At 42.1% G+C, this 27,695-nt stretch overlaps 1 protein-coding gene across 2 annotated transcripts in view; it reads right to left on the bottom strand.

Moving 5' to 3' along the window:
- The window catches only part of SHQ1 (SHQ1, H/ACA ribonucleoprotein assembly factor), an 85,271-nt gene extending 57,800 nt beyond the window's left edge, over positions 1 to 27,471 (bottom strand). The window contains exons 1-4 of one of the 2 annotated variants that reach the window (XM_036428843.2): positions 23,804 to 24,195; positions 10,703 to 10,767; positions 9,088 to 9,210; positions 7,998 to 8,149 (exon numbers count right to left, since the gene is read on the bottom strand). In XM_036428843.2, coding sequence (XP_036284736.2) covers positions 7,998 to 8,149; positions 9,088 to 9,210; positions 10,703 to 10,767; positions 23,804 to 23,946 — 483 coding nt within the window. In that variant the 5' untranslated portion in view covers positions 23,947 to 24,195. Of the gene's footprint in view, positions 1 to 7,997; positions 8,150 to 9,087; positions 9,229 to 10,702; positions 10,768 to 23,803; positions 24,196 to 27,438 lie in introns of those variants that run through there. The other variant, XM_045578263.1, reaches the window with a different exon arrangement.
- Between the last annotated feature and the right edge of the window lie 224 nt (positions 27,472 to 27,695).

Genomic DNA, 27,695 nt, shown 5'->3' on the forward strand with positions numbered 1-27,695 from the left:
AAATTGAAGGTGAAATCAGGAGCTTCACAGACAAAAACAGACTAAGGGAATTTATCACCACCAAACCAGCAATGCAAGAAATGCTAAAAGGTCTGCTGTAAAAATAAAGAAATAGGAAGGGAAGAAGGAACACATGGGTATAGAATAAAAATGGCAACAAGTAAGTGTCTATCAAAAATAACTTTAAATGTAAATTGATTAAATGCACCAATCAAAACACATAGGGTAGCGGATTGGAGAAGAAAACAAGATCCATATATCTGCTGTCTACACGAAACCCATTTCAGAAATAAAGAAGCACACAGACTGAGGGTGAAGGGATGGAAAAAGGTTTTCCAGGCGAATGGAAATGAAAAAAAAGCTGGGGTAGCAATACTTATATCTGACAAATTAGGTCTCAAAGTAATGGACATTAACAAGAGATAACGAAGGCCACTTCATAATACTAAAGGGAGCAATCCAACAAGAAAAATAACCCTGGTAAACATATATGCACCCAATACAAGAGCACCCAAATACATTAAAAAAAACAAAAAAAACTGCTGGAGGACATTAAGGGAGAGATTAATAGCAATACAATCATAGTAGGAGATTTTAATATCTCACTATCACCTTTGGACAAAGCATCTAAACAAAAAATCAATCCTTAAATGACTCGCTAGACCAGATGAAATTAGTTGACATCTTCAGAACATTTCACCCTAAAACCACAGAATATACATTATTCTCAAGTGCACATGGGTCATTTTTAAAAATATACCACATGTTGGGACATAGGCAAAGCCTCTTCAAATTCAAGAAGATAGAAATCATATCAAGCGAAAAGGAAATTACAGAGAGGAGGAACCAAGATGGCTGCACAGGTAAACACCTAACCGCAGCCTCACACAACAATTTCAATAAAATACAACTAAAATACAAAATGGACATTACCCAGAACTACAGGAAAGTCGACTGGAAATTCTACAACAAGAAGGAAAGAGAAAACCAGAAGGAAAAGCAGAGGAGCTGTAAAAGCCTAACGTATGGAGACACGCTGCGCAGAAAGGACAGAGCCGGAGAGGAGGGGGCAGCTGAGCGCCTGGCTGGTGTTCCCTAGCAGGAAGGAGATAACTATCAACAAGTGAATCTAAACACCCAGGGAATTAAAAAAAAAAATCTGATGAACAATATTAACTGATGAATATAATAGAATCAGAGGTATGGAAGAGGAGTTAACTAACGATTTTCGGGGAAAAGGGGAGTGGGGGGTGTGGGAAGAGACTGAACAGAAACTGTACACCTATGGATGAGGACAATGGGGGGGTGGGGAAAGGGCAGAGGGTGGGGTGGGAACCTGGTGGAGGGGAGCAATGGGGCGGGGAATGAGAAACATTTGTAATAATATGAACAATAAAGATTTATTTTAAAAAAATAATAAAAAAATAAAAAGTAATCATATCAAGCATCTTCTCAGTTCATAATGGCATAAATCTGGAAATCAACTACAATAAAAATAATCCAAAGAAATCAAACACATGGAGACTAAACAGCATGCTATTAAAAAAGAACTTGGTTTCCAGAGAAATGAAGGAAAAAATAAAAAACATCCTGTCAACAAATGACAATGAAAACACAACAATCCAAAATTTATGGAACACAACAAAAGCAACCTTGAAAGGGAAGTTCATAGCTCTACAAGCATACTGCAAAAAACAAGAAAAAATGGTAATAAATTATCTAACTCTACAACTGAAAAAGTTAGAAAAAGAGCAACAAGAAAAGCCCAGTGTAAGCAGAAAGAAGGAAATAATGAAAATCAGAGCGGAGATAAACGACATAGAGACCAAAGAAACAATACAAAAGATCAACAAAACCAAGAGCTGGTTATTTGAAGGAATAAATAAGATTTATAAACCTCTAGCCAGGCTAACCAAGAAACAAAGAGAGAGGACCCAAATAAACAAAATCAGAAACGAAAGAGGTGAAATAACAACAGACCCCGCTGAAATACAAAGGAATGGTAAGATATGTACACAGATAAGTTAATTTTTAAAAAATCAACAAGAAAACAATAACTCGCAGAAACCGGTTTGACTCAGTGGATAAAGCGTCAGCCTCCGGACTGGGTTCGATTCTGGTCGAGGGCATAAACCTTAGTTGCGGGCACATCCCCAATAAGGGGCATGCATGATCAATGACTGTCTCTCTCATCGATGTTTCTAACTATCTCTTTCCCTTCCTCTCTGTAAAAAAAAAAATCAATAAAATATATTAAAAATAAACAAAATAAAATAAAATGGCAATCAATTTAAAAAAACAGTAACTCTAAATGACACACTGGATCAGCTGGATTTAATTGACATTTATAAATCACAGTGCTCGGATTCGTGCACACTGAAAGGAAATTAATTAAAAGGTGGCCAGCAGGGCGGGACTGGGCAAGATGAGCCAGACCCAACCTCCTGCAGTCCCTATCAGGCACCTGTAGAATGAGCGGATTCCCTCCAGCAGGTGGGTTCCTTGGCCTGGCCTGTGAGGATCAGGCCGAAACCAGCTCTCCAACATCCCCTGAGGGGTCCCCGGGTATGAGAGGGCACTCTGCATAGTTGTTTTTGTACTGGGTGTGGAACGCAAATGCAAGTGTGCAGTGAACCAGATTCTGAAAGACAGTGCCCCAGCAACAACATAACCCATGGTTGAAGGTGGAAATGTGCAGCCACGCAAGGAATCTGGCTCCCTCCTCTCTGGTTTTAGAGTGAGTCGCCCAAGAACTACAGCTGCCAAGTCGCTATAGCTCATAGCTCCCAAGTTGAGAGTCTGCCCCCTGGTGGTCATTGCACATCACACAGTCAAGAAACTTAGCATATTAGCCTTTGATATAGAAAGAGAGATTTCACCGCAAAGAGACAGAATATACATTCTTCTCAAGTGCACATGAGTCATTCTCAAAGACAGACCACAAGTTAGGACATAAAACAAGTCTTTACAAGTTCAAGAAGATTGAAATAATATCAACATCTTCTCAGATCACAGTGGCATGAAATTAAAATCAACTATAGTAAAAACACCCAAAAACATTCAAATACATGGAGGCTAAATAGCATGTTATTAAACAATGAATGGGTTACCATTGACATCAAGGGAGGAAAAAAAAAAAAAAAAAAAAAAAAAAAAAAAAAAAACAACTTCCTGGAAGCAAATGAAAATGCACACACAACAACCAAAAATCTGAGACAGAGCAAAAGCAGTCCTGACAAGGAAGTACATAGCACTATAGGCCTACCTCAAAAAAACAACAAAAATTAATAATAAACTATTTAACCCTATAACTTATAGAACTCGAAAGGGAACAACAAGAAAAGCCCAGGGTAAGTAGAAGGAAGGAAATAATAAAGATTAGAGCAAAAATAAATGACATAGAGACCAAAAAAAGTACAAAAGATCAATGAAGCCAAGAGCTGGTTCTTTGAAAAGATAAATAAGATTGATGAACCATTAGCCAGACTCATCAAGAAACAAAGACCCAAATATGTAAAATCAAAAATGAAAGCAGCAAAGTAACAACTGACACAATAGCAACACTAAGAATTGAAAGAAAATACTATGAACAACGATATGCCAACAAGCTGACTATATAAATGAAATGGACAAATTCCTAGAAAAATACCACCTCTAAAAACGGAATCAGAAAAACCTGAATAGGCCAATAACAATGGAAAAAATTGAGTCAGTAATTTGAAAATTCCCAGCAAAGCAAAGTACTGGTCCAGATGGTTTCACAGGGGAGTCTTACTAAACATTCAAAGAAGTAACACCTATACTCCTCAAACTATTTCAAAAATTTCAGTTTGAACTTCTTTCTATGAGGCAAACATTATCTTAATCCCATAAACAAATAAAAAACACTATATGGAAAGAGAACTGCAGGTCAATATCCTTGATGAACATGGATAATAAAACCCCCAACAAAATATTAGCAATTTGGATGCAGCAATATATTATAAAGATCATGACCAAGTGGGACTTATTCCATGAATGCAAGGCTGTTACAAAACTCTTAACTCAATAAACATGATATATCATGTAAGTAAACTGAAAGACAAAAATCACATGATCCTATAGATACAAAAAAACTCATTTTTAAGAAAATCAGTTGATAAAAACTCTCAGCAAAGTGGGAATAGAGGGATCATATCTCAACATAACAAAGGCCATGCATGACAAACCTACAGCAAACATCACACTCAATGGGAAAAAACTAAGATCATTTCCCCTAAGAACAGGAACAAGATAAGGATGTCTGCTTTCACCACTCTTATTCAAAATATCCTGGAAGTCATAGCCACAGGGATCAGCCAAGAAGAAATAAAAGGCATCCAAATTGGAAAGGAAGAGATAAAACTGTCATTTGAAGATGACATATATTATACACAGAAAGTCCTAAAGACTCCATAAAAAAATTACTAGATTTAATAAGTGAATTTGGCATTGCAGCAAGATACAAAATTAACACCCAGAAATCAATGGAATTTTTACACACCAATATTGAATTCTCAAAAAAAGAAACTAAACAATTATTTTCATTTACCACTACAACAAAAAAATTAAGATACTTAGGAATAACTCAACCAAGGAGTTGTAAAAGACTTGTACTACAGGATATTGAAAAAAAGAGAATAAGGAAGATATAAACAAGTAGAAGAATATATCATGTTCATGGACTTGTAGGATTAACATCCCTATTAAAATACCAACAGCACTATTTCACAGATCTAGAACAAATACTCCAAAAATTTATATGGAACCAAAAAAGACCTTGAATAGCCACAGCAATCTTGAGAAAGAAGAATAAAGTTGAAGGAATCCCAATACCAGAAATCAAATTATACTTTAAAGCCACTGTGCTCAACACAGCCTGGTACTGGCACAAGAACAGGCATATAGATCAATGGAACAGAATAGAGAACCCAGAAATCAACTTAAGACATTACACTCAATTAATATCTAACAAAAGGCAGCAAGAATACACAGTGACATCAAGACAGTCTCTTCAATAAATAGTGCTGGGAAAATTGAAGATACAAAATGAAAAATATAACACCACCTTATATCATATACAAGAATAAACTCAAAATGGATAAAAAAAAAAAAAAGACTTAAATGTAAGTCATTAAACCATAAAAATATTAGAAGAAACTATAGGCAACAAAATCTCAGACATCTCTCGTAACGAAGTAGAGAGAACATAATTCAGCAGAAAAGTGTCACAGGTTTTTTAAGGGAAAAGTTCATCAGCATTGTTTGTTCCTAAGTAAATCCCAATTTTGTTCCCTTTAAGGAATCTTAAATTTTTCAAGGGCAGAGGTCTTTCTAGCATCTTACAGTTGTTTTCAAAGAGTTTACACACTGTAGCATCCCCTTAAATTTTCTAGAAATAAGTTACGTGGGCACACTATACCTTATAAAGAGGTGAACAAAGTTATCTCTATTTTATAAAGTGGAAATGAAACTTTCTTGTACTCAAGTAAGTGACCTGGCATCCCAAATTAAAACATGGGTACAAGTGGGACTACAGCGCAAACCGGTTTGGCTCAATGGATAGAGCGTCGGCTTGGGGACTGAAAGGTCCCGGGTTCGATTCCGGTCATGGGCATGTACCTTGGTTGCGGGCATATCCCCAGTAGGGGGTGTGCAACAGGCAGCTGATCGATGACTCTCTCTCATCGATGTTTCTAACTCTCTATCTCTCTCCCTCTCTGTACAAAATCAATAAAATATATATTTTTTTAAAAAAATTTTTTAATTTTAAAAATAAATAAAATTTAAAAAAAGAAGTGGGACTTTACAGCATAGGTCATTTACCTTTCCTTGTTAAACTCAAATATGTCTTACTATAATAAACTACATTACAACAGGTTTAACATTCTCTACTCAGACAGGAATGAAATAAAACAAACAAAACTGCTCATTGCTGTTTCTTTCATTTTAAAAAAGGTAAGAAGCTAAGAGAGTGGTTCATTAACACTTTCATCACACGGCATTCTAGGAATACATTTCCTTTAAAACAGCATTACAAAGTAATCCAAAATATTTCCTCTCCATTTCATTCATTTCAATATTCCTAGATAACCTAAAACGAAGCCAAATTTCCTTCATTATTGTAGGAAGAGAAAGTGATGCCATTCTTGTTTAGCCTAATTGACAAATAGTTAGGTTTTAACAAGAGATTACATTCAATCCCCATCAAGAGTAAAGAGACAGAAGTGCCTATTATACACCAAAAATTAAACAAACTGATCAAACAACACAAACTCACTATCACCAGTAACTTCTTATCTAATAAAAGAGCAAAATGCAAATTGACCACACCTCTGCTATACCCACCAGCCACGTCCACCAGCCAATCAGAGCAAGTATGCAAATTAACCCCAACCAACATGGCTGCCACCACAGAGAGCAGGAGGAAGGCTTGGGTTTCCCAAGCAATGAAAGAAACCAAGCTGTCCGCCTGCCCTTGCCAGCCTAAGCCTCCACTCAAGGCTACAAAGTTTCAATTAGAGAAGGTAAATAAATCCAAACAGAAATGGCGGCAGCCATGGAGCAAGCAGAAGGCTTGATTCTGTTCCAGGCTATAAAGTTTCAATTGTAAAGATAAATAAACTCCAGATACCAGGGCCTCCACTTGGGTCACCGGGGAGCATGGCTGGCCTGCAAACCACCACAAGCACCTCGCCCAGGCCTCCCCATGCCCCAAGGGAACTCCCACCCTGATCCGGGACACCCTTCAGGGCAAGCCAGCTGACCCTCACCTGTGCACCAGGCCTCTATCCTATCTAATGAAGAGTAATATGCAGATTGACCATCACTCCAACACACAAGATGGCTGCACCATGTGGTCAAAGATCCTGTCCCCATGTGGATAAAGATGGCCACCACAAGGTGGCCAGCAGGGGAGGGCAGTTGAGAGGGACAAGGCCTGCAAGTGAGGGCAGTTGTGGGTGACCAGGCAAGCAAGGGAGGTCAGTTGGGAGGCACCAGGCCTGCAAGGGAGAGCAGTTGGGGGTGATCAACTTTGCAGGGGAGGGCAGTTATGGGTGACCAGGCCAGCAGAGGAGGGAAGTTGGGTGCAAACAAGCTGGTAGGGGAGCAGTTAGACATCAATCAGGCTGGCATGGGAGTGGGTAGGGGGTGATCAGGCTGGCAGGCAGAAGTGGTTAGGGGCAATCAGGAAGGCAGGCAGGCAAGCAGTTGGGAGCCAACAGTCCTGGATCGGGCCTAAACGGGCAGTTGGACATCCCTCAAGCGGTCCCAGATTGGAGAGGGTGCAGGCTGAGCTAAGGGATACCACCACCTCCTCTCCTCCCCGGCCCCTGTGCATGAATTTCGTGCACTGGGCCTCTAGTCCTAGCTAATAAAACCCTAATATGCAAATTGGTCGCTATGACACGCACTGACCACCAGGGGGAAGACACTTATACAGGAGCTGCCCAATGGTCAGTCCGCTCCCACAGAGGAGCAATGCTCAGCCAGAAGCTGGGCTCATGGGTGGCGAGCACAGCGGCAATGGCAGGAGCTGCTCCCGCCTCTGCTGCAGGTGGGCAATAAGAAGCGAGAGATCCCAGACTACAAGAGCCCTGGACACAAGAGGGCGCAGACTGGGCTGAGGTACACCTGCCATAAGCACATGACTTTCATATAAAACACAAAGCTTTCCAGAAGTATGAGGAGAGGTGGTTCCACTTTGTGTTTAAAACCTAATGTCTAGAACCCTGAACCAAGCGCAGAACAAAGAGGTAGAGAGCATCATCTACCTGGAGGCGTGGAGCCTGGGCAGAGCAGCTGTGCAGAGGACAGGCAGGAGAAGCTATCATGTGTGCAGACAGGAGCTGAGCTTTGTGCTCTCAACAGGTCGCCTCTTATAACATTCATAAACTCACTTCCAGGATGAGCAGAACTGAGACTACAATATCTACGTGTAAAACCTAGATGCCCAGGTCTTCTGGGAAACAGCCTACCTGTAACCGCTGAAATACTCCTGATCGCAGGCCTCCAAATCCATAGTGGCCATGCGGGTACAGAACACTTTCTGGCACCTCTTCATAGGGGGACTGTTCAATTTCCCAGTCAAAGTCTTCATCATCATCTTCTACTCCTTCCTCAGAAGCACCTAAATGTGTTAAATATTAACTTTTTAAAATACTGGATTTCCTAGGTACCACTCAGGGAAGAAAAAAATGGAAGGAAAATGACTGCCTGTGTTGTACTAAAACACAGTAAAAGAATATTCATATACTAGTTAGCAAAAAAATGGAAAAAAAAAACACACAATCCACTCATGATAGGATGTAGGAATAATACAGAAAAAACAAACAGACCTCAGCCATATATTTATAAATCTCACAAAAATGTTAAGTGACAGAAGCCAGTCAAAAATGAACACATACTGTGAAATTATATTTATATACAATTCAAAAACAGGCAAAACTGAAGACAGTGGGTACCTTGGAGAGGAGGAGGGACCAAGGAGGATTCCAGGTTACTGGAAATGTTCCATTTCTACTCTAATATTGGTGTTCACTTTATGTAACTCACTGAATTGTACACTTCTAATTTTAGCTCAAGTGGCCAATATTTTGCCAGACCGAGATGCTATTTTAATATATTAAAAAATATGACTGACCTACTGGTTCAATGGAGTTCTTTATGTCTTTAAATTATATGTTGCCGTCCTGATCGGTTTGGCTCAGTGGACAGAGCGTCGGCCTATGGACTGAAAGGTACCAGGTTCGATTTTAGTCAAAGGCATGTACCTTGGTCGTGGGCACATCCCCAGTAGGAGGTGTGCAGGAGGCAGCTGATTAATGTTTCTCTCTGATCAATGTTTCTAACTCTCTATCCCTCTCTCCTCCTCTCTGTAAAAAAATCAATAAAATATATTTTTTAAAACAAATTATATATTGCCAAATAAGCTATTTTCACATAACGTACCTTGTCACTTGAAGTATTTTCTCCAATCTCCTATTTGCTATATTCTTTTCCCCTGGAAATATACAATATTCCAAATATTCTGCTTTTTTGTTGTTGTTTCAAATGCAATAAACATACCTATTTCCTCCACCAGTGGTTTTGCAGTCCTGGATTTTCTTGGTGCCAGAAGCGCAGTTAACATGTTCAGCCCCTCAAAATGCTGACCAGGAGTTTCTTTGGGTAACTGAATGGTAAAAATTCCTTAAACATAAATTTGTTTTATGGTTAACAAGATTAAAATACTTAAAAACTTCACAAATATATCTATGTAATATGTATGTTTAGATATAATTCTATTTTATAGAGCTCCAAAACTATGGCCTTACATAAGTTTAGTGACTAAAAATCAGAAAAGTTCCAACTGGGTTTTTCAGAACCACTAATTCAGCTGTCACCACTATAAGAAAGTAATTTGTTAAAGCTGCTGAATACTTTAGTCTTACTGCAATATCACCCTAACTATTGATAATATTAAAATTCCAAAACTCAATAGCCTGAGAGGGTAACAGCAGCTTCTTATAAAATGTATTTCTGGACTAGGGAGGCAAAAAAAAAAAAATCAGGATACATTATCCTATACAGAATAGCACCAATTTCAAAAATACATAAAAGCAGTTATAGCTTAATAAAATCCTTTACTATCTTAGGAACTACATTCCTAAAGTCAGTCTAAGGCAGATATAAATTATACCTATGTACTTCTTTTCTTTCCTTGACTGGGTTTATCAAACTTCAACTAAGCTCAGCTATGAACTCATTACATTTTAAAACATTTTATTCTTTCAGTGAACTAAACCTTATCTAAATATATCAAGTGCAATTAACCCAAAATATTTCCACATATAGCAACCTTCCTCAAGTCCTATGTCCTTTTAAAATGTAATAACAACTTATGTGCAATTAAAAGCAGATTTAAACCTAGGAAGGCAGTTTTATTATACTTCTTTATCACATTAATTATATTGCACTATTGTCACTTAACACTGTCATCCCATCTTTCCTCCCTTTCCCTAGTTCATGAAGGCAATAGATAATACTCCCTGGGTAAATTACATAAGAGCACACAGCGTATTCTTATTCCTACCTAATAACAAACTACTTACATAAAGAGAAAAAATGTTTGTAGGGCTAGCTGAATGACTTATTCACAAGAAGAAAATTCTGTCAGCCTTTAAATGCCACCTATGAACAGCTTCTTTCTCATCTACACATAACTAAATTTTAAGTTTGAAAGTGTACAAGAAAGATTTGATTCACAGCTAAAATCATCTATGTCATCTATTGCCTCACACAAGCAGAGTGTTAAGTTTACTATGAAGAATACTGTGAAATACTTTCAAAGACTAAAAAAATTGTCAATTTTAAGAAACCCATGAATAACAGCATTTGACACTGAAAAACTTTAGTCATAGGGACAGACTGCACTTGCAATACATGTAATTGCAAGTGCATCTCTTTATTATTAGAGATCCTCACAGTATCTCTAATAATAAAAGCATAACATGCAAATCGACTGAACAGCTGAAAAGCAGAACGACCATCCAGACAACCTTCTGCACAAAGCCGGGGCTGTGAGGGCATACGCTTGCATGAATTTTGTGCATCAGGCCTCTAGTCTTAAAAGATTTTTACACAGTAACATTAACATGAAGAATCCAAAGAACAAAACTAACAAAATCTCCGAAGTAAATACCTTTATCTGCATCATAGGACCCTTTTTCACTTCCATTTTCTACAATTCTCCCAGGAAGAGTTAATCTGCAAATTTAATATAAGAGCTCATGAAGACCTCAAACTACAAAATATAAGTGATCAGTATACATTGAAAACTGTCAACCATTTTAAAAGGAAATCCTTCAGCTGAAACCGGTTTGGCTTAGTGGATAGAGCATCGGCCTGCAGACTCAAGGGTCCCAGGTTTGATTCCGGTCAAGGGCATGTACCTTGGTTGCGGGGACATCCCCAGTGGGAGGTGTGCAGGAGGCAGCTGATAGATGTTTCTCTCTCATTGATGTTTCTGACTCTCTGTCTCTCTCCCTTCCTCTCTGTAAAAAATCAATAAAATATATTTTTTTTAAATAAATAAATAAATAAATAAAAGGAAGTACCTCAGCATTTAACATTTTAGAAAGTAAATAACAGATTTCTTTCCTAAGATTTTAAAAAAATTAGAGATGACTTCTCTGTCTAAATACTACTACTCATCGATAAAATACTTAGAGGAAAGCCACAGTGTAGCTATCACCATTGTGACAGTACTCCCACTCCCTGATGAATGCGCTATTTATGTGCCTGGGGCCTGCCACAGCATGCACCCAATAAAAGCAGAGTAATCGGCTACCAGAAAAGAGGGGTGAGGGACAACAAGGAACAACAAAACCAATTGTTTGCATTGGGCAAATTACTACTAAGAGAAAAAAAATGTTTTTCTAAAATCTTATAATTACTCTATGGGGATTTTCTTTTCTTTCATACAATGAACTGATTCCTGTTTCCAGTTTTACTCTGGTTCTGTCAATCTTCCATTGAGGCCCTAAAATAATTCTTCTAAAGTAGAAGTCAGGACTACAGGGAATTCGAACATGGCCAAAAAGACAGCAGGGAGGGAGAGAGGGACAGAATAAAGGATAAGGGGTGTGTGTGGACAAGGGTGGTATGTGTGGGGTGAATGAGGGACAGATAGCTATCTCAGGAATCCCAGGGACTGACAGACTGGGCTCTCCTAGACAGGCTACCGCCAGGAGCACTCCAAGGCCAGCGCAGCATTGGCACCAAACCCACGCCATCTTGTAGAGGGGAGCAACAGAGGCTATGAGTACAGCCATGCCAACATCCACACCGACCTCAGATACCATCCCTGGACTTGTGGGGGAGCCACTTGCCAGCCATGACCTGTGTGAAGCCACCACTGCTAAGTGCCCGGCAGTGAGCAGCCGAGGCACCACACCATGGGTCCCAACCTTCTGCGGAGTGCATGCCAGAAAGACCTGCTGAGCACCTCCTCACAGGAGCCCATCCTGCATTTCAGGTCCCACACGGCAAGTGCAAGCCAGGGATAGCCCACACCCCGCTCCATCTCTGGTCCCAGTATAGAGCTGTCACCCTGGCACGCATCCCACCCCAGGCCCAGGTCAGAGCTACTGGTATGAACTAGTGTGCCCAGCCACATGTCACAGGACCACACTGCAAGTGCGCTGCCAAAGAGATCTAGGGCACCATCCTGCCTTGGTGCTGGGGCTGCACAGTGCAGTGCATGCCAGAGGGCTTTGGGCCCTGTCAGAAAGTCCCACGCCAGAGGAACTGTGCAGTCACCCTGCCGACTGCAAGAATCTAAAGTGGACGATGGAGGTACCAGACCGTGGGAGGAGTTAGAACTCAGAAGAGAGACAATAAAGGTGTGAAACTCAAGACAGACCCAGTCCCCAGGCTAGCTAGGGTAAGCATGTCAAACTTGTGGCTTACAGGTCACATGCAGCCCACAAGAAATATTTTTGTGGTCCAGCCAATATAATGGTAAAAAAAGTTTTAATAAAAATTCTGTAACTTAATTTTTACAATATCCTGTCATACATAATTATTAATAACAAACTACAATGTTCACTAATGACTAATCACTATAATCGTGTTGCATTTATTTCCCTTGCATGCAGGCACACCATTTCTCTCCACAAATACTAATAGTGAATATTTTAGCAGCCAACTGCCATATCATTAGTCTTGGATTCATTTGTTTGGTGTGCACAACAGGAAATATTTCGCTTTCAGAGAACAAGAAAAATAGGTTTATTTGCATTATGCTTATTAATTTGTGCAGTTATTCAGTGTCTGGTAAGATAATATTTAAGAAAATACTAATTTTAATAAAATGTCCTATTATTCTATGTTAATGATTACTCATTTATTTCAGCCTTTTATATTCACCACGTCTCTATCAAAATAAATCTACATTTCTATGAAAATTGAAGCTTTTGTTTTTTTTGCGGCCCAAACAAACTTAAACTTTATTTTGCCCTTCGAGTTTGACATGTTTGTGCTAGGGGCTTCAACCCCTCAGACCCTAAGCAGGGAGCCCAGGACCAAAAATAGACAGAAAAAATGGGGAGACAGAGAAACAACCCCCAAAAGAAAGAAAAGTCAGAAAAGGAACTAAATGAAATGGAAGTAAACAATATATCAGAGAAAGAATTCTGCATAATGGCCATAAAGTTCCAAAACTGGCCGGATGAGAAAATCAACAACATATGTAAGAACTAAGTCCAAATGAAGAATTTATATAGCTACAATAAAGAACACAATGGAAGGTTTCAACAGTAGACTAGAAGCTGAGCAGTAACTGGAGAAAAAAATTCAAAAGCACAATGGTAAGATATGTACACAGATAATAATTTAATTTAAAAAAATTCAAAAGCAGGAGGATAGCTTAAGGGAGCTTTGGAACAACATGAAAAGAAGCAACATTCATATAATAGGGGTGCCAGAAGGACAAGAAGAGGAGCAAGGATTATATTAGGTCTACTAATAATTAATGTCGTTTTCTAATACTTTTTTAAATCGAATTTATTTAAACAATACAACAAAATTTAATCAACAATATAGTTGCCGTTGTTTTCTACTACTTGTGCCCAACGCTCAGGAAGCATTTTAATCTCTCTGTTGTAAAATTCTTGTGATTTTGATGCAAAAAATTCGGTCAATGCATTTTTGAGACATTCTTCATTATTAAATTTTTTTCCAAGAAGAAAGTTTTGCAAAGAACGAAACAAATGGTAAACGGAAAGGGCAATATCAGGAGAATATGCAGGTTGAGGGAGAACTTCCCATTCCAACTGGCGCAGTTTTTCAGCAGTGATTCTTGCAGTATGCGGTCGTGCGTTATCGTGGTGAAGAATTACGCCCTTCCGATTAATCAGCGCGGGTTCTTTTTCTCTTAAAGCTTGGGCTAACCTTTCCAATTGGGCACTATACACTGCACTTGTAATGGTTTGGTTAGATGGAAAAAGTTCATAATGAAGAATTCCTTTAAAATTCCACCAAACACACAACATCACTTTTTTGGCATGCAAGTCAGGTTTTGGTGTGGGCTGCGGAGCCTCATTTTTGTCCAACCATTGAGGCCGCCTTTTCAAATTAACATACAGCACCCATTCTTCATCTCCGGTAACAATTTGCTCTAAAAACGGCAAACGGTTTTGACGAGAGAGGAGCGAACTGCGAATTGTGACTCTTTGATTACGGTTGTTGTCGGTCAACTCATGAGGAACCCATTTTCCAAACTTTTGGACTTTGCCAAGTGCACGCAATTGATTGGAAATTGTTTTTTGTGAACAATTTAAAGTTGTCGTAAGCTCTTGTTGGGTAATTTGAGGATTTTGCACCAAAAGAGCTTGAAGAGCTTCTTGATCAAAATTGGACACACGGCCTCGACCACTCTTGTCATCTAACGAAAAATTTCCCTCACGAAATTTCTCAAACCAACGCTGGCATTTTCTGGCGCTTAACTGCATCTTGACCAAGAGCACTACAGATGTTTTTTGCAGCCTCACTTGCTTTTCTTCCTAATTGGAACTCGTAAAGCATGCAGTGCCGAATATGCTCTTCATCCGCCATCTTCTTAGCCCTAGTTTTGCAACAAAAACCAAACCAAACACAAACTTTTTCAAGCAAAACTTGTTAATTGCACTTCACACGTTCTATAGATACCACGTGTTTGAAGGTTATGTCAATACAAGTCAACGCCAAGCAAGATTTTAAACGAATGTTAAAAAACGACATTACTTATTACTAGACACAATAAAAATTATCTGAAGAAATAATGACAGAAAATTTCCCTGATTTGGGGAAGAAAAGTCACAAAAGCACAGTGTCCCAAACAAGATGAATTCAAAAAGACCCACACCACCACATGTAATTAAAATGGCAAACATTAGTGACAAAGAGAGAATCTTAAGAAATGCAAAAAAACACAGAAAGTTATCTATTATACAAGGGATCTTCCATTAGATTATCAAATGATTTCTCAACAGAAACACAGCAGACCAGAAGTGAATGGAATGAAGTATACAAAGCAAGGGACTGAATCCAAGAACACTCTATCCAGCAAGGCTATCATTCAAAATTGAAGGTGAAATAGAGCTTCACAGAAAAAAGAAAAAGAAAAAGGTTAAGGGAGTTTATTATCGATACTACCAAGCCAGGAGTGCAAGAAATGTTAAAGGAAAGTTTATTTTTATTTTTTTAAAATATATTTTATTGATTTTTCACAGAGAGGAAGAGAGAGGGATAGAGAGTTAGAAACATCGATGAGAGAGAATCATCGATCAGCTGCCTCTTACACACCCCCCACTGGGGATGTGCCCACAACCAAGGTACATGCCCTTGCCCGGAATCGAACCCAGGACCTTTCAGTCCACAGGCCGACGCTCTATCCACTGAGCCAAACCGGTCCCGGCGTTAGAGGAAAGTTTAAAAAGAAGAAGTAGGAAGGGAAGAAGGAACACAGGCATAAAGAATAAAAATGGCTACAAACAAGTATTTATCAATAACCTTAAACGTAAATGGATTAAATTATCCAATCAAAAGATACCAAGTGGCTGAATGGATAAGAAAACATGACCCATACATATGCTGTATACAAGAAACCCACCTCAGAACAAGGGACTCAAGCAGACTGAAAGTCAAGGGACAAAAACAATTTTTTTCAGGCAAACGAAAATAAAAAAACAAACAAACAAAAAACTAGTGTAGTAATACTTATATCTAACTAAATAGACCTCAAAGTGAAGGCCATAACAAGACATAAGGAAGGCTACTTCATAATATTACAGGGATCGATACAACAAGAGGATATAATTCTGGTAAACATATATGCACCCAATACAGGAGCATCCAAATACATAAAAAAAAAAAAAAAAAAAAAAAAAAAAAAAAAAAAAAAAACACCTGGAAGATATCAAGGGTGAGATCAACAGTAATACTATCATAATAGGGGACTTTAATACCCCATTGACATAACTGGATAAATCTTCTAGACAAAAAAATCAACAAAGAAACAGCAATATTAAACAACTCACTAAATCAGATGGAACTAGCTGACATCTTCAGAACATTTTAACCCCAAGATACAGAATATACATTCTTCTTGAGTGTATAAAGGACATTTTCAAAGATAAACTACATATTGGAACATAGGCAAAGTCTCTTCAAGTTCAAGAAGACTGAAATCATATCAAGCATCTTCTCAGAACACAATGGCATAAAATTAGAAATCAACTAAAAAGCATGCTATTAAACAATAATTGGATTAGCAAAGAGATCAAAAAAGAAATAAAAAGCATCCTGGAAACAAATGACAATGAAAACACAACAATCCAAAATCTATAAACACAGTAAAAGCAGTCTTAAGAGGGAAATTTTCAGCATTACAGGCTTACCTCCAAAAAAAAGAAGAAACACTGGTAATAAATTATCTAACCCCACAACTTAGAAAATGAGAAAGAGAGCCAAACAAAAAGCCCAGTGTAAGCAGTACGAAAGAAATAATAAAGATCAGAGCGGAAATAAATGACATAGAGACCAAAAAGACAATACAAAAGATGAATAAAACCAAGAGCTGGTTCTTTGAAAGGATAAACAAGATTGATGATCATCTAGCCAGACTCACCAAGAAGCAAAGAGAGACACAAATAAACAAAATCAGAAGTGAAAAAGGTGAAGTAACAACCAACCCCACAGAAATAGAAAGGATTAGGAAAAAAGATACTATGAACAACTCTATTGCAACAAATTGGACAACCAAGATGAAATGGACATTCTAAGAAAAATACAATCTTCCAAAACTCAATAGCCCGCTAACTACCAATGAAATTGAAGCAGTAATCAAAACACTTCAGCAAATAAAAGCCCTGGTCCAGACAACTTCACAGGGGAATTTTACCAAACATTGAAAGAACTAACATCAATCCTCCTCAGATTATTCCAAAAATTTCAAAAAGAAGGAACACTTCTTTTTTTTTTTTTTTTTTTTAGTTTTAAATCAATTTTTATTGTTCATATTATTACAAAGGTTCCTCGTTTCTTCCCCCCTCCACCAGGTTCCCACCCCACCCTCCGCCCCCTCCCTATCCCCCATTGTCCTCATCTATAGGTGCACAGTTTATGTTCAATCTCTTCCTCCCTCCCTTTCCCCGATAGTAAATCCCTTTTCAGATAGTAAATCAGTTACTTAGCATTTTCTCATATCAATAATACCTCCACATGCCCAATGATAATAGTTCACACAAAAGACATTTCCAAACAGGTCAACCAGCCTCATCCAGGCCCCACCCAAGGCACTCACAGATCAACACCCCAGCGCTATACTAACTCAATACATCCAGATCTAAGCCTTCATCACTTGATTCAGCAGACTCTCAAGTTGCCGCAAAAGTTTCCAGCCATGTCTGAGAGGCAGCCGTGGGGCAGGGGCAGGCGAGGAGGAAGCTGTTCTGGGCCTGGCTGTTCCGGGCCTGGCTGCTCCGGGACTGGCCTCTGTTGCTCTGGTTCGTTCCACAACCAGCTGCTCCGGGTCTGGTCACTGCCGCTCCCGACCTAGTTGCTGTGGACTTGGCTGCTGCTGCTCCGGGCCTGGCCGCAGCAGACCCGGCTGCTCCGGGCGTGGCCGCACCCGACCCGGCTGCTCTGGGCCTGGCCACTCCCAGCCTGGTAGCTGCTGCTCCGGGCCTAGCCGCACCAGACCCGGCTGCTCCGGGCCTGGCCGTTCCCAGCCTGGCAGCCGCTGTTCCGGGCCTGGCCGCACAAGACCCGGCCGCTCCGGGCCTGGCCGCTCCCAGCCTGGCAGCCACTGCTCCGGGCCTGGCCGCTCCCAGCCTGGCAGCCGCTGCTCCAGGCCTGGCCGCTCCCAGCCTGGCAGCTGCTGCTCCGGGCCTGGCCGCACCCGACCCAGCTGCTCTGGGCCCAGCTGCTCCAGGCCCGGCCGCTCCGAGCCTGGCCGCTCCCAGCCTGGATGCTCCGGGCTTGGCGACTACTGTTCTGGGCCTGGATGCTCCCAACCCAGCTGCTCTGGGCCCGGCTTCTCCGGGCCCGGCCACTCCGGGTCTGGGTGTTCCTGGACTGGCCACCCTGGGCTTGGCCGCCTCCGCCTCAGGCCTGGCTGCCACTGCCCCAGGTCAGGCTGCTCCAGTGCTGGCTGTTGATGCTCTGGTTCTGGCTGCTGCTGCTCTGGGGCCTGGCTGTTGCTGCTCCGGGCCCGGCTGCCAATGCCTTGTGCCTGGCCACTCTAGGCCTGGCCGCCGCTGTCCCAACATTCTGTCCTTTTTTTTTTTTTTTTTTTTTTAAACACATTTATGTTGCAATGTTGGCTGGTGAGTTGAGTTCTGACTTAGTCTTTGATTTCTCAAAATCTTCTTTGTATTCTTTCTTAAGTAATTTTACTATCTTTTGCTCTCACTTGATTTCTTCACATTGAGAACTTCTTTGGTTTCTTCCTCCTTGTCCTGGGAGCTCAGCAGGTTGGCCTGTGGCACACCTTTGTTCTCCGCGGGCTCCTGCGCTGCTTCAGCCTGTTGCTGGGGTCAGCGCCACCCAGGAAGCAGCCCCCGGCCTTGGCTCTGTTGCCCGCGCTCAGCGGTAGAAGGCTCAGGGGCACCCCCCTCCTGGGGGCCCTGTTGCCCGTTTCCTTGCTGGTGCCCAAAAGGCCGGTGTCCGGCAGGGGCTCCTGCTCAGAAAGAACACTTCTAAGCTCTTTCTATGAAGCCATAATTATTCTGACCCAAAACGAGATAAAGACACCATAAAGAAAGAGATTTTCAGACTAATGTCCCTGATGAACATTGATGCTAACACCCTCAAAAAAATTCTAGCAAATCGGATCCAGCATTACATTACAAATGGAGTATATTCTGGGGATGGTACAGTATCTGCAAATCAATAAATATGATACATCACATAAAGAAACAGAGAGACAAAAATCACATGATCATATCAATTGATGCAGGAAAAGCATTTGACAAAATCCATCACCTTTGTTGATAAAAACTCTCAGCAGCCCCAGCCAGGGGATAGAGTTGGCCTGCTGTCCAAAAGGTCCCAGATTCCATTTCCAGTCAAGGGCACATACTTTGGTTGCAGACTCCACCCTGCACTGGCCCTGGTCATGGCTCGTGCAGGAGACAATTAACAGATATGTTTTTCTCACATCAATGTTTCTCTCAATTTTCCCTCTCTTCAACTTTCTTCTCTAAAAAAAAGAAAATGTATATATATTGTACATATATACATATATACATAAATGGAAAAAATATCCTTGGGTGAGGATTAAGAAACAAAAACAGAACAAACAAAAACTCTCAGCAAAGTGGGAATAGAGGGATCATACCTCAACATAATAAAAGCCTTACTATATGACAAACCAAAGCCAACATCATACTCAGTGGGCAAAAATTAAAATAATTTTCCTCAAGAACAAGACAAGGATGCCCTCTTTCACCACTCCTGTTTGACATAGTACTGGAAGTGCTAGCCACAGTGATCAGACAAGAGGAAGAAATGAAGGCATCCGAACTAGTTCGGAAAAGAAGAAGTAAAACTGTCATTTGCTGATGACATGATATTGCACATAGAAAAACCTAAAGATTTCATCAAAAAACTAAATGATTTAATAAATGAATTTGACAATGTAGCAGGATACAAAATTAACAACCAGAAATTGATGGTATTTTTATACACCAATAATGAATTGTCAGCAAGAAAAACTAAAAAAAACAATCCCATTTACCATTGCAACAAAAAAATTGAGGTAAAAGACCTGTACTCGGAAAACTACAGGATGTTGAAAGAAGAGAAAAGGAAGATAAAACAAGTGGAAGAATATACCACGTTCATGGATTGGTAGAATCAACTTCATCAAAATGTCCATACTATCCAAAGCAATATACAGATTCAATGCAATGCCCATTAATATACCAATGGCATAGTTCACAGATCTAGAACAAACTCTCCAAAAATTTATATGGAATAAAAAATGACCCCAGAGAGAAACCAAGATGGCCGCATAGGGTAGACACCTGAATGCAGCCTACCACAACAAATTTGAATTTAGAACTGGAAAACAGGGGAAACATCACCCTGAAGCACCGGACGGCTGGCTGAGAGGAGGTTCTACCACCTGGGAAGGAGAGAGAAGGCACACTGAACCTCAGGAACTGTGAAGGTGCGGTGAACTGCGCGCACAAAAAGGCGGCCACCTGACTTGGCTGCAGGCTTGCTTGTGGAACACGGAGAGGGCGGGCCAGGCCGAGTTCGCTACTGGCTTACCCCTTGCGCGCAGAGAAGGAGGACAGCTAATGGCGGCAGCTAGCTTTCTTGTTCGGGAAGAAAACAGAACCACCCTATTGCTCTGATAGACGGCCCCAGACAGGGAGAGGCCAGACTGTCAGGCAGTGGGCAGAGATCTCTTGGAGGTGTGTGAAGCCAGCGACCATTACTGCGAGACTCAGAAACCAGACCCTCGTAGGGAGGGGCTGAATAAAGCTTGTCTGCAACACCCAAGACTCGGCCCCATCCAAGCAGAGCACAGAAGCCCTTCCAGTGGCTAGCTTTCTCATTCGCCGCTAATAGGACTCTCCTAGGGAGGGACAGACAGGAATCCAAAGCTTATCTGCACCTATACCAAAGAGGTGCGCGCACCTGCAACCAATCTTACGGGATTCACCAAAGCTTGGCTGTGCCACCCCAAGACTCTGTCCCATCCAAGTGGAATACAGAAACCCTCCTAGCTGAGACATCTCTGATCCTCATAGCCAACTGGCTTGGAGATCAACACTTCCCAGTGATACCAACAACAAGTAAGGCTTAACAAGACTGCACACACAGCCCACAAAGGGCTACACCAAGACTGTCCACCTCAGGTAACTGGGAGGCTGACTCACTGAACCATATAGGACACCTTAGCACACAAAGCCACCCTACCAACTCAGGGAAGCTGCGAAAATGCTGAGACAAGGAAACAGATCACAAAGGAAAGAAATGAAGGACAAGAAGCAACTGGATATAGAGTTTAAAACCACACTTATAAGGTTTTTCAAGAATTTCCTAGAAAAGGTCAATAAAATAAACGAGACCTATGAGGATATAAAAATGGATCAACTAAAAATAAAAAATACATTGTCTGAAATAAAAAATATTATACAGAGTCCTAAAAACAGAATGGAAGATCGCAAGAATCAAGTCAAAGATTTGGAACATAAAGAGCCAGAAGACACTCCTCTGCAGAAGCTAGAAGGCAAGAGAATCCAGAAAGTTGAAGATAGTGTAAGAAACCTCTGGGACAACTTCAAGCGAACCAACATCAGAATTATGGAGGTCCCAGAAGAAGAGAGAGAGCAAGATACCTAAAGAATAATGAAAGAAATCGTGACAGAAAACTTCCCCCCCCTGGGGAAGGAATTAGACTTACAAGTCCAGGAAGCACACAGAACTCCAAACAAAAGGAATCAAAATTGGACCACACCAGGACACATCATAATTAAAATTCCAAAAGCAAAAGACAAAGAGAGAATATTAAAAGCAGCAAGAGAAAAGCAGGTAGTTACCTATAAAGGAACACCTATACGATTGTCAGCTGATTTCTCAACAGAAACCATGCAGGCCAGATGGGAATGGCAAGAAATATTCAAGGTAATGAATAGCAAGAACCTACAGCCAAAAATACTCTACCCAGCAAAGCTATCACTCAGAATCGAAGGCCAGATAGAGAGCTTCACAAATAACAAAAAGCTAAAGAAGTTCATCACCACCAAACCAGAATTACAATATATGAATTGCTGAAAGGGGTTCTTTAGGAAGAGGAAGAAGATATAGATAAAAATTCTGATCAACAAATACGTAACTATCAACAAATGAAACTAAAAGCCGAGGGAATTAAAAAAAATCTGAACAATATTAACTGGTGAATATAATAGTATCAGAAGTATGGAAAGGGAGTGAACTGACGATTCTTGGGGAAAAGGGGCATGGGGGGTGTGGGAAGAGACTGAACATAAACTCTGTACCTATGGATGAGGACAATGGGGAGTGGGGAAAGGGCAGAGGGTGGGGAGGGAACCTGGTGGAGGAGAGCAATGGTGGGGGTAAAAAAAGGAACATTTGTAATAATATGAACAATAAAGATTTATTTAAAAATTTAAAAAAGACCCCAAATAGCCACAGAAATCTTGAGATAAAAGAACAAGTTGGAGGGATCACAATACCAGACCTCAAGTTATATTACAAAGCCACTGTTCTCAAAACAGCATGGTATTAGCATAAGGACAGACATATAGACCAATGGAACAGAACAGAGAGCCCAGAAATCAACAATGCCGACTGATTATTGAACACATGGATAAATGCCAGGCATGATAATGAGGACTATGTATTCATTATCTGTCCTTCTATCAGCTCTTTAAGATCACTAACATTAGTCCCACTTTACAAATTAAGAAACTGAGACGGAATAACTTGTCAAAAGTCACAGGGCTCTAACTGTTCTGAGACTCAGACAAGCCCAACTCCCAAGCCTCCAATACGCAAGGAATGGACCCCTTTGTGCGAAGTGAGTCCTCCATAAACTGCTTCACAAGTCCTCTTCTGTCTTCATCAACACCCCCCGCGTAAGCAGAGAGGTTTTCACTTGGAAATTTTTATTTATTGTTTACTAGTATAACTCTATCCCATTTAAAAGCTTTTCTCTGAGCCTCTGATCCCTCATTGTACCAGCGGTAAATAATAGAACCTATTTTGCCGGACTTTCCTAAATTCCAATTAGGTCATTCACAAAGCACCAAACTGGAGTAAAAATGCAGTAAAGGTTCGCCGGCACCGCCATCATCTTCCGGTCCTTCCTGAGTTCAGTGTCACCGCAGATAAACACGGCGCCCTTTCTCCTCCACCAGCGCCATGTGTTTCCCTACAGAGCACTTGCTGCGACGTGTGACTAGAAGTTTACTTACTTCCCCTTCCCCGCTGCCCTGAAACCTGCGCGAGGCTCCGCCACATCCCCTGCTGAGAACAGAGCTGGTCTAGACCACATGTGTCAAACACAAGGCCCGCGGGCCAAATCCGTCCCGCCAGGCCTTGCAATGTGGCCCGCACCTCGCTGTCATCACTGCACTCGGCTGTGTTTCCATCACAATGACAGTTTATGACTGTTCAGTAAACCATTCGGCCCGCGATTTAGGCTGGATTTTAGATTTTGGCCCCTTCTCTGATTGAGTTCGACACCCCTAGTCTAGACCATGGACTTGACAAGTAAGCAGATGAGTGAAGAAGTGGGAAGGGCAGTACCATCAAGGAGGGGGTCTCAGTTAAGCCAGTGGAGATCTGAGCAGAACCGGTTCGGCCAGGAAGGCACGTGCTGGCCTGGAGAGGAAGGTTTGTACTGGGAATGCGGCGCCGCAGCGCCCTCGGAAATGGCCCCGAGCCGCGCCGCCGCCGGGCGCAGCCGGGCCGGGCGCGGAGGGGGGAGGCGGGGGGAGGCCGGAGAGGAGCGGGCCGAGGGGCGCTCGGGGAAAGGTCCAGGTTCAGGACGCGGCTCGGAGTGGCCGGGACCGCGGGTCAGGCACGGGCACGCGCGGAGCGGAAACCGGGACGGAAACCGGAGGGGGCGCGGTCGCCAAGCCACGCTCCGCGGCGGCCAGGGTGCCTCTGACTTGGGCCCCGGGCGGCGGGCGCGGCGAGGGAAAGGCCCGGGTCCCGCGCCGAGCAGCGGCGGGCGCCGCGGGCTCCGCCCACCGTAGGGTCAGCCCCGGCCGCCACTCGCCTGAGGAAGTACGGCTTGGCGTAGAACCTGAAGTCGGCGCCCTGGAAGTAGACGTCGAACTCGGAGACACGGGCGTGGGGCACGCGGATGGCGACGGTCAGGAAGTCGGCGTCCTGGCTGAGGTCGAACGCCGGTGTGAGCATCGCCGCGGCCCCGTCAGACCCTCCAGAAATCTTGCCTCGCCCGCCGCTCTGGTTACCCTGGCGCTTCCGGACCAAGGCGGAAGTGCTCCTCTGTGGGAGAGGAAGTCCCGCCCCACCGCCATCTCCATGGAGACGGGACGCTATTGGTTCAGTGGAGAGGGAGTCTGGAGCCCGGCTTTGTGCCTAGGCAATGTGCTCCGGGCACAATTTGGAAGAACCCGAGCATGTGTCCGCCTCAGACGCACTCAACCCTTCGCATTGCTTCGAGATGATTTTTTAAAAATATATTTTATTGATATTTTACAGAGAGGAAGAGAGAGGGATAGAGAGTTAGAAACTTGGGTGAGAGAGAGTCATCCATCAGCTGCCTCTTGCACACCCCCTACTGGGGATGTGCCCGCAACCAAGGTACATGCCCTTGAGCAGAATCAAACCTGGGACCTTTCAGTCTGTAGGCCAATGCTCTATCCACTGAGCCAAACCAGTTTCGGCTCAAGATGATTTTAATAGCATAGGCTTCCCAGGTAGAGGCCTGCATTTGAATACCTCTCGGCCACTTCCCTGCTGTAAGACTGGGAAAATTACAAAACCTCTGCTTCAGCATTCTCTTCTATAAAATGAGGCTAACACTAGCCTCATAGAAATACTGTGAGGATAACATCGAGTTCTGTAAGCTCTAAGAACGAACGTGCCTGGCCAGTTGTCAATAGAGCAGTCACCCCGGCAGCCAACAGCAGCCAAGCAGCACCCATACTGTCATTTTCCTTAGTTCTCATCTGTTTTGCTAACAATTCTCCCCACCACGCCTCTCCCCCTCCACATTTCTCTCCCTCTTCCTCTCTCTTATAGTTCAGACAGAAAGGGAGAGGGAGAGATAGGCAGAAACATCAGTGATGAGAGAGAATCATTGATGGGCTGCTGCCTGCACACTGGGAATCAAGCTGGAAACTTGGGCATGGGCCCTGGTGGGAATTGTTCATGTAAAAAAAAGCAACACAGACACACACACACACACACACACACACACACACACACACAAACACACACACACACACACAAAAACAAAAACAAAAAAAACATTCAAACCTGTAAAGAATTTCTGTGACTTTATTTGAGCCAAACACTTGACATATGGCAGGAAGCAGAACCTCAGCAAATTGAGATAATGCTCCAGAGGATGGCGAGTTACATTTGTATTTATACATCGCAATCAAAGGAAATGGTTGTAGGTGGGTTACATGAAATTCATTGGTGATAGACTAGAGAGGTGGGAGAAAGCAAAGTTGGGAAATCCCTGGGATTGGATAAAAGGTAAAATGATGGACATTTAGGTGGGTTCAGGAACAATTAACATGATAAGGAAGGAATTTGTGGTCTCTGTCTTGGCACCCAGCATATTAGGTTGTGTCCCAAGGGGTCCAGAAAAAGGGAAATTACAAGTTTCCCAGACATTTCCAGGGTGTGTTATCATAGATGCAAAAGGACAGATGGGCTCAGTTAAGGTAAAGGTTGACCTTGTCAGTGAAGATATCAGCCTAGGAGGTGACTGCCCACCATAATTGCTTTTAGTTAGAGTTTAATTTTAGACCATCCTTTGCAGTTACTTTAGGTCTCTGAGTTTGCAAGAGTGTCATGCAGGCCTCCCCTGAGCTTGTCAGGTTAGCAGGTGGCCCCTTTTGTCCACAAAATCCAATTGTGACCTCCTTGGCTCATAGGTCAAGGCTCAACCACTAAGCTATGCAGGCCAGGCCCAATTAATCTCTTTTAATCTGCACTATGAACTCTGAAGAATACGACTCAGAGCAGTTAAGCAATACATCCTATCTAATAAAAGAGTGATATGCAAACTGACCATCACTCCAACACACAAGATGGCTGCCCCATGTGGATACAAGATGACCACCACAAGATGGCCAGCAGGGGAGGGCAGTTGGGAGGGACCAGACCTGCTAGGGAGGGCAGTTGGGGGCGATCAAGCCTGCAGGGGAGAGTAGTTAGGGGTGACCAGGCCAGCAGAGGAGGGAAATTGGAGGTGACCAGACCTGCAGGGTAGGACTGTTAGGGGTGACCAGGCTGGCAGGTGACCAGTTAAGCATCAATCAGGCTGACATGGGAGTGGTTAGGGGGTAATCAGGTTGGCAGGTGAAGTGGTTAGGGGCAATCAGGAAGGCAGGCAGGTGAGCAGTTGGAAGGAAGCAGTTGGGAGTGGAGGGGTCCCTGATCGGAGAGTGCAGTTTGGGTTGAGGGACACATACCACTGTGCACAAATTTCATGCACCAGGCCTTTAGTCTTATAATAATCATGCATTTTACAATTATCAGAACCCAGAACGTCTGACTCTTAAACCCAGATAGTGACTGTATTGACAAATTACAGTCTCTCTATACTTTCCCCTTACTTGAATTTTCTTCTTAGACTTGTTTGAGGTCCTCTTCCCTGACTCATTTTTTTCTTCTTTTCCCTTTGGTCTAAGCTCCTCATACTCTCCCAGACCTCTCCAAATAATCTCTTTGCCTATATATATATATATATATATATATATATATATATTCTCTCATTTTATTTCTGTTATTCCAGTAATAGCTAGAATAATCCAGGAAATAAGAATATTTATAATAATCCAGGAAATAGGAATTCCCTAAAGCAGGAATTTTAGGGGAGCATAGGCAGGCTCAGGGATTTTTTAGAATTGGGGGTCATGGAAAAGTGCGGGGCTACAGACTAGGACAGGGGTCTGCAACCTTTAAGACATAAAGAGCCACTTGGACCCATTTTCGAAGGAAAAAAAAAACCCGGGAGCCGCAAAACCATTGCGACATTTAAAACAAATATAACACTGCATATATTGTTTCTTACCTTAATGCTATATACCGGATCGTGCAGTTAGCTGTCAATCTGAAGAAAAAAAGGACTTTTCCACTTAACAATGTTTTTGCAAATTACAATAATAGCTAATTAAAATATTTAATTTACCTGGTTAATGGGATTTTTGCTCCTGAACCTCAGTGCACAGTGTCAGCACATCAGGGCTGTAAGACGTTACCTTCATTTTCACACAGGCTTGCAAGTTGTCGGAGCCGCGGTAAAGCTTCAAAAGAGCCACAAGCGGCTCTGGAGCCGTAGGCTGCAGACACCTGGACTAGGAGAAGGTACATTTCCATAACACAAGGAAGCAAGGTGCAGTTACATTTCCATAAGACAAGGGAGGCAGCAACAGGTATTGTACCTAATAAAAGAGTAATATGCAAATTAACCATCACTCTGCTCAAGCCACGCCCACCAGCCATGCCCACCAGCCAATCAGAGCAAGTATGCAAATTAACCCCAACCAAGATGGCTGCAGCCACAGAGAGCAGTTGAGAGGCTTGGATTTCAATAGAGAAAGCCAAGCTTTCCACACACCCTGGCTGGCATAGGCCTCCATTCAAGGATACAAAATTCAATTATTGAAGATAGATAAAATTATTGAAGATAGATAGAAATGGCTGCTAGCTGAAACCGGTTTGGCTCAGTGGATAGAGCGTTGGACTGCAGACTGAAAGGTCCCAGGTTTGATTCTGCTCAAGGGCATGTACCTTGGTTGCAGGCACATCCCCAGTAGGGGGTGCGCAAGAGGCAGCTGATCGATGTTTCTCTCTCATCGATATTTCTAACTCTCTATCCCTCTCTCTTCCTCTCTGTAAAATATCAATAAAATATAATAAAAAGAAAAAAAAAGAAATGGCTGCCAACCACGGTTGGCTCTACT

The sequence above is a fragment of the Pipistrellus kuhlii genome, unplaced genomic scaffold (assembly GCF_014108245.1).
Source record: "Pipistrellus kuhlii isolate mPipKuh1 unplaced genomic scaffold, mPipKuh1.p scaffold_m20_p_93, whole genome shotgun sequence".
Lineage (NCBI taxonomy): Eukaryota > Metazoa > Chordata > Mammalia > Chiroptera > Vespertilionidae > Pipistrellus > Pipistrellus kuhlii.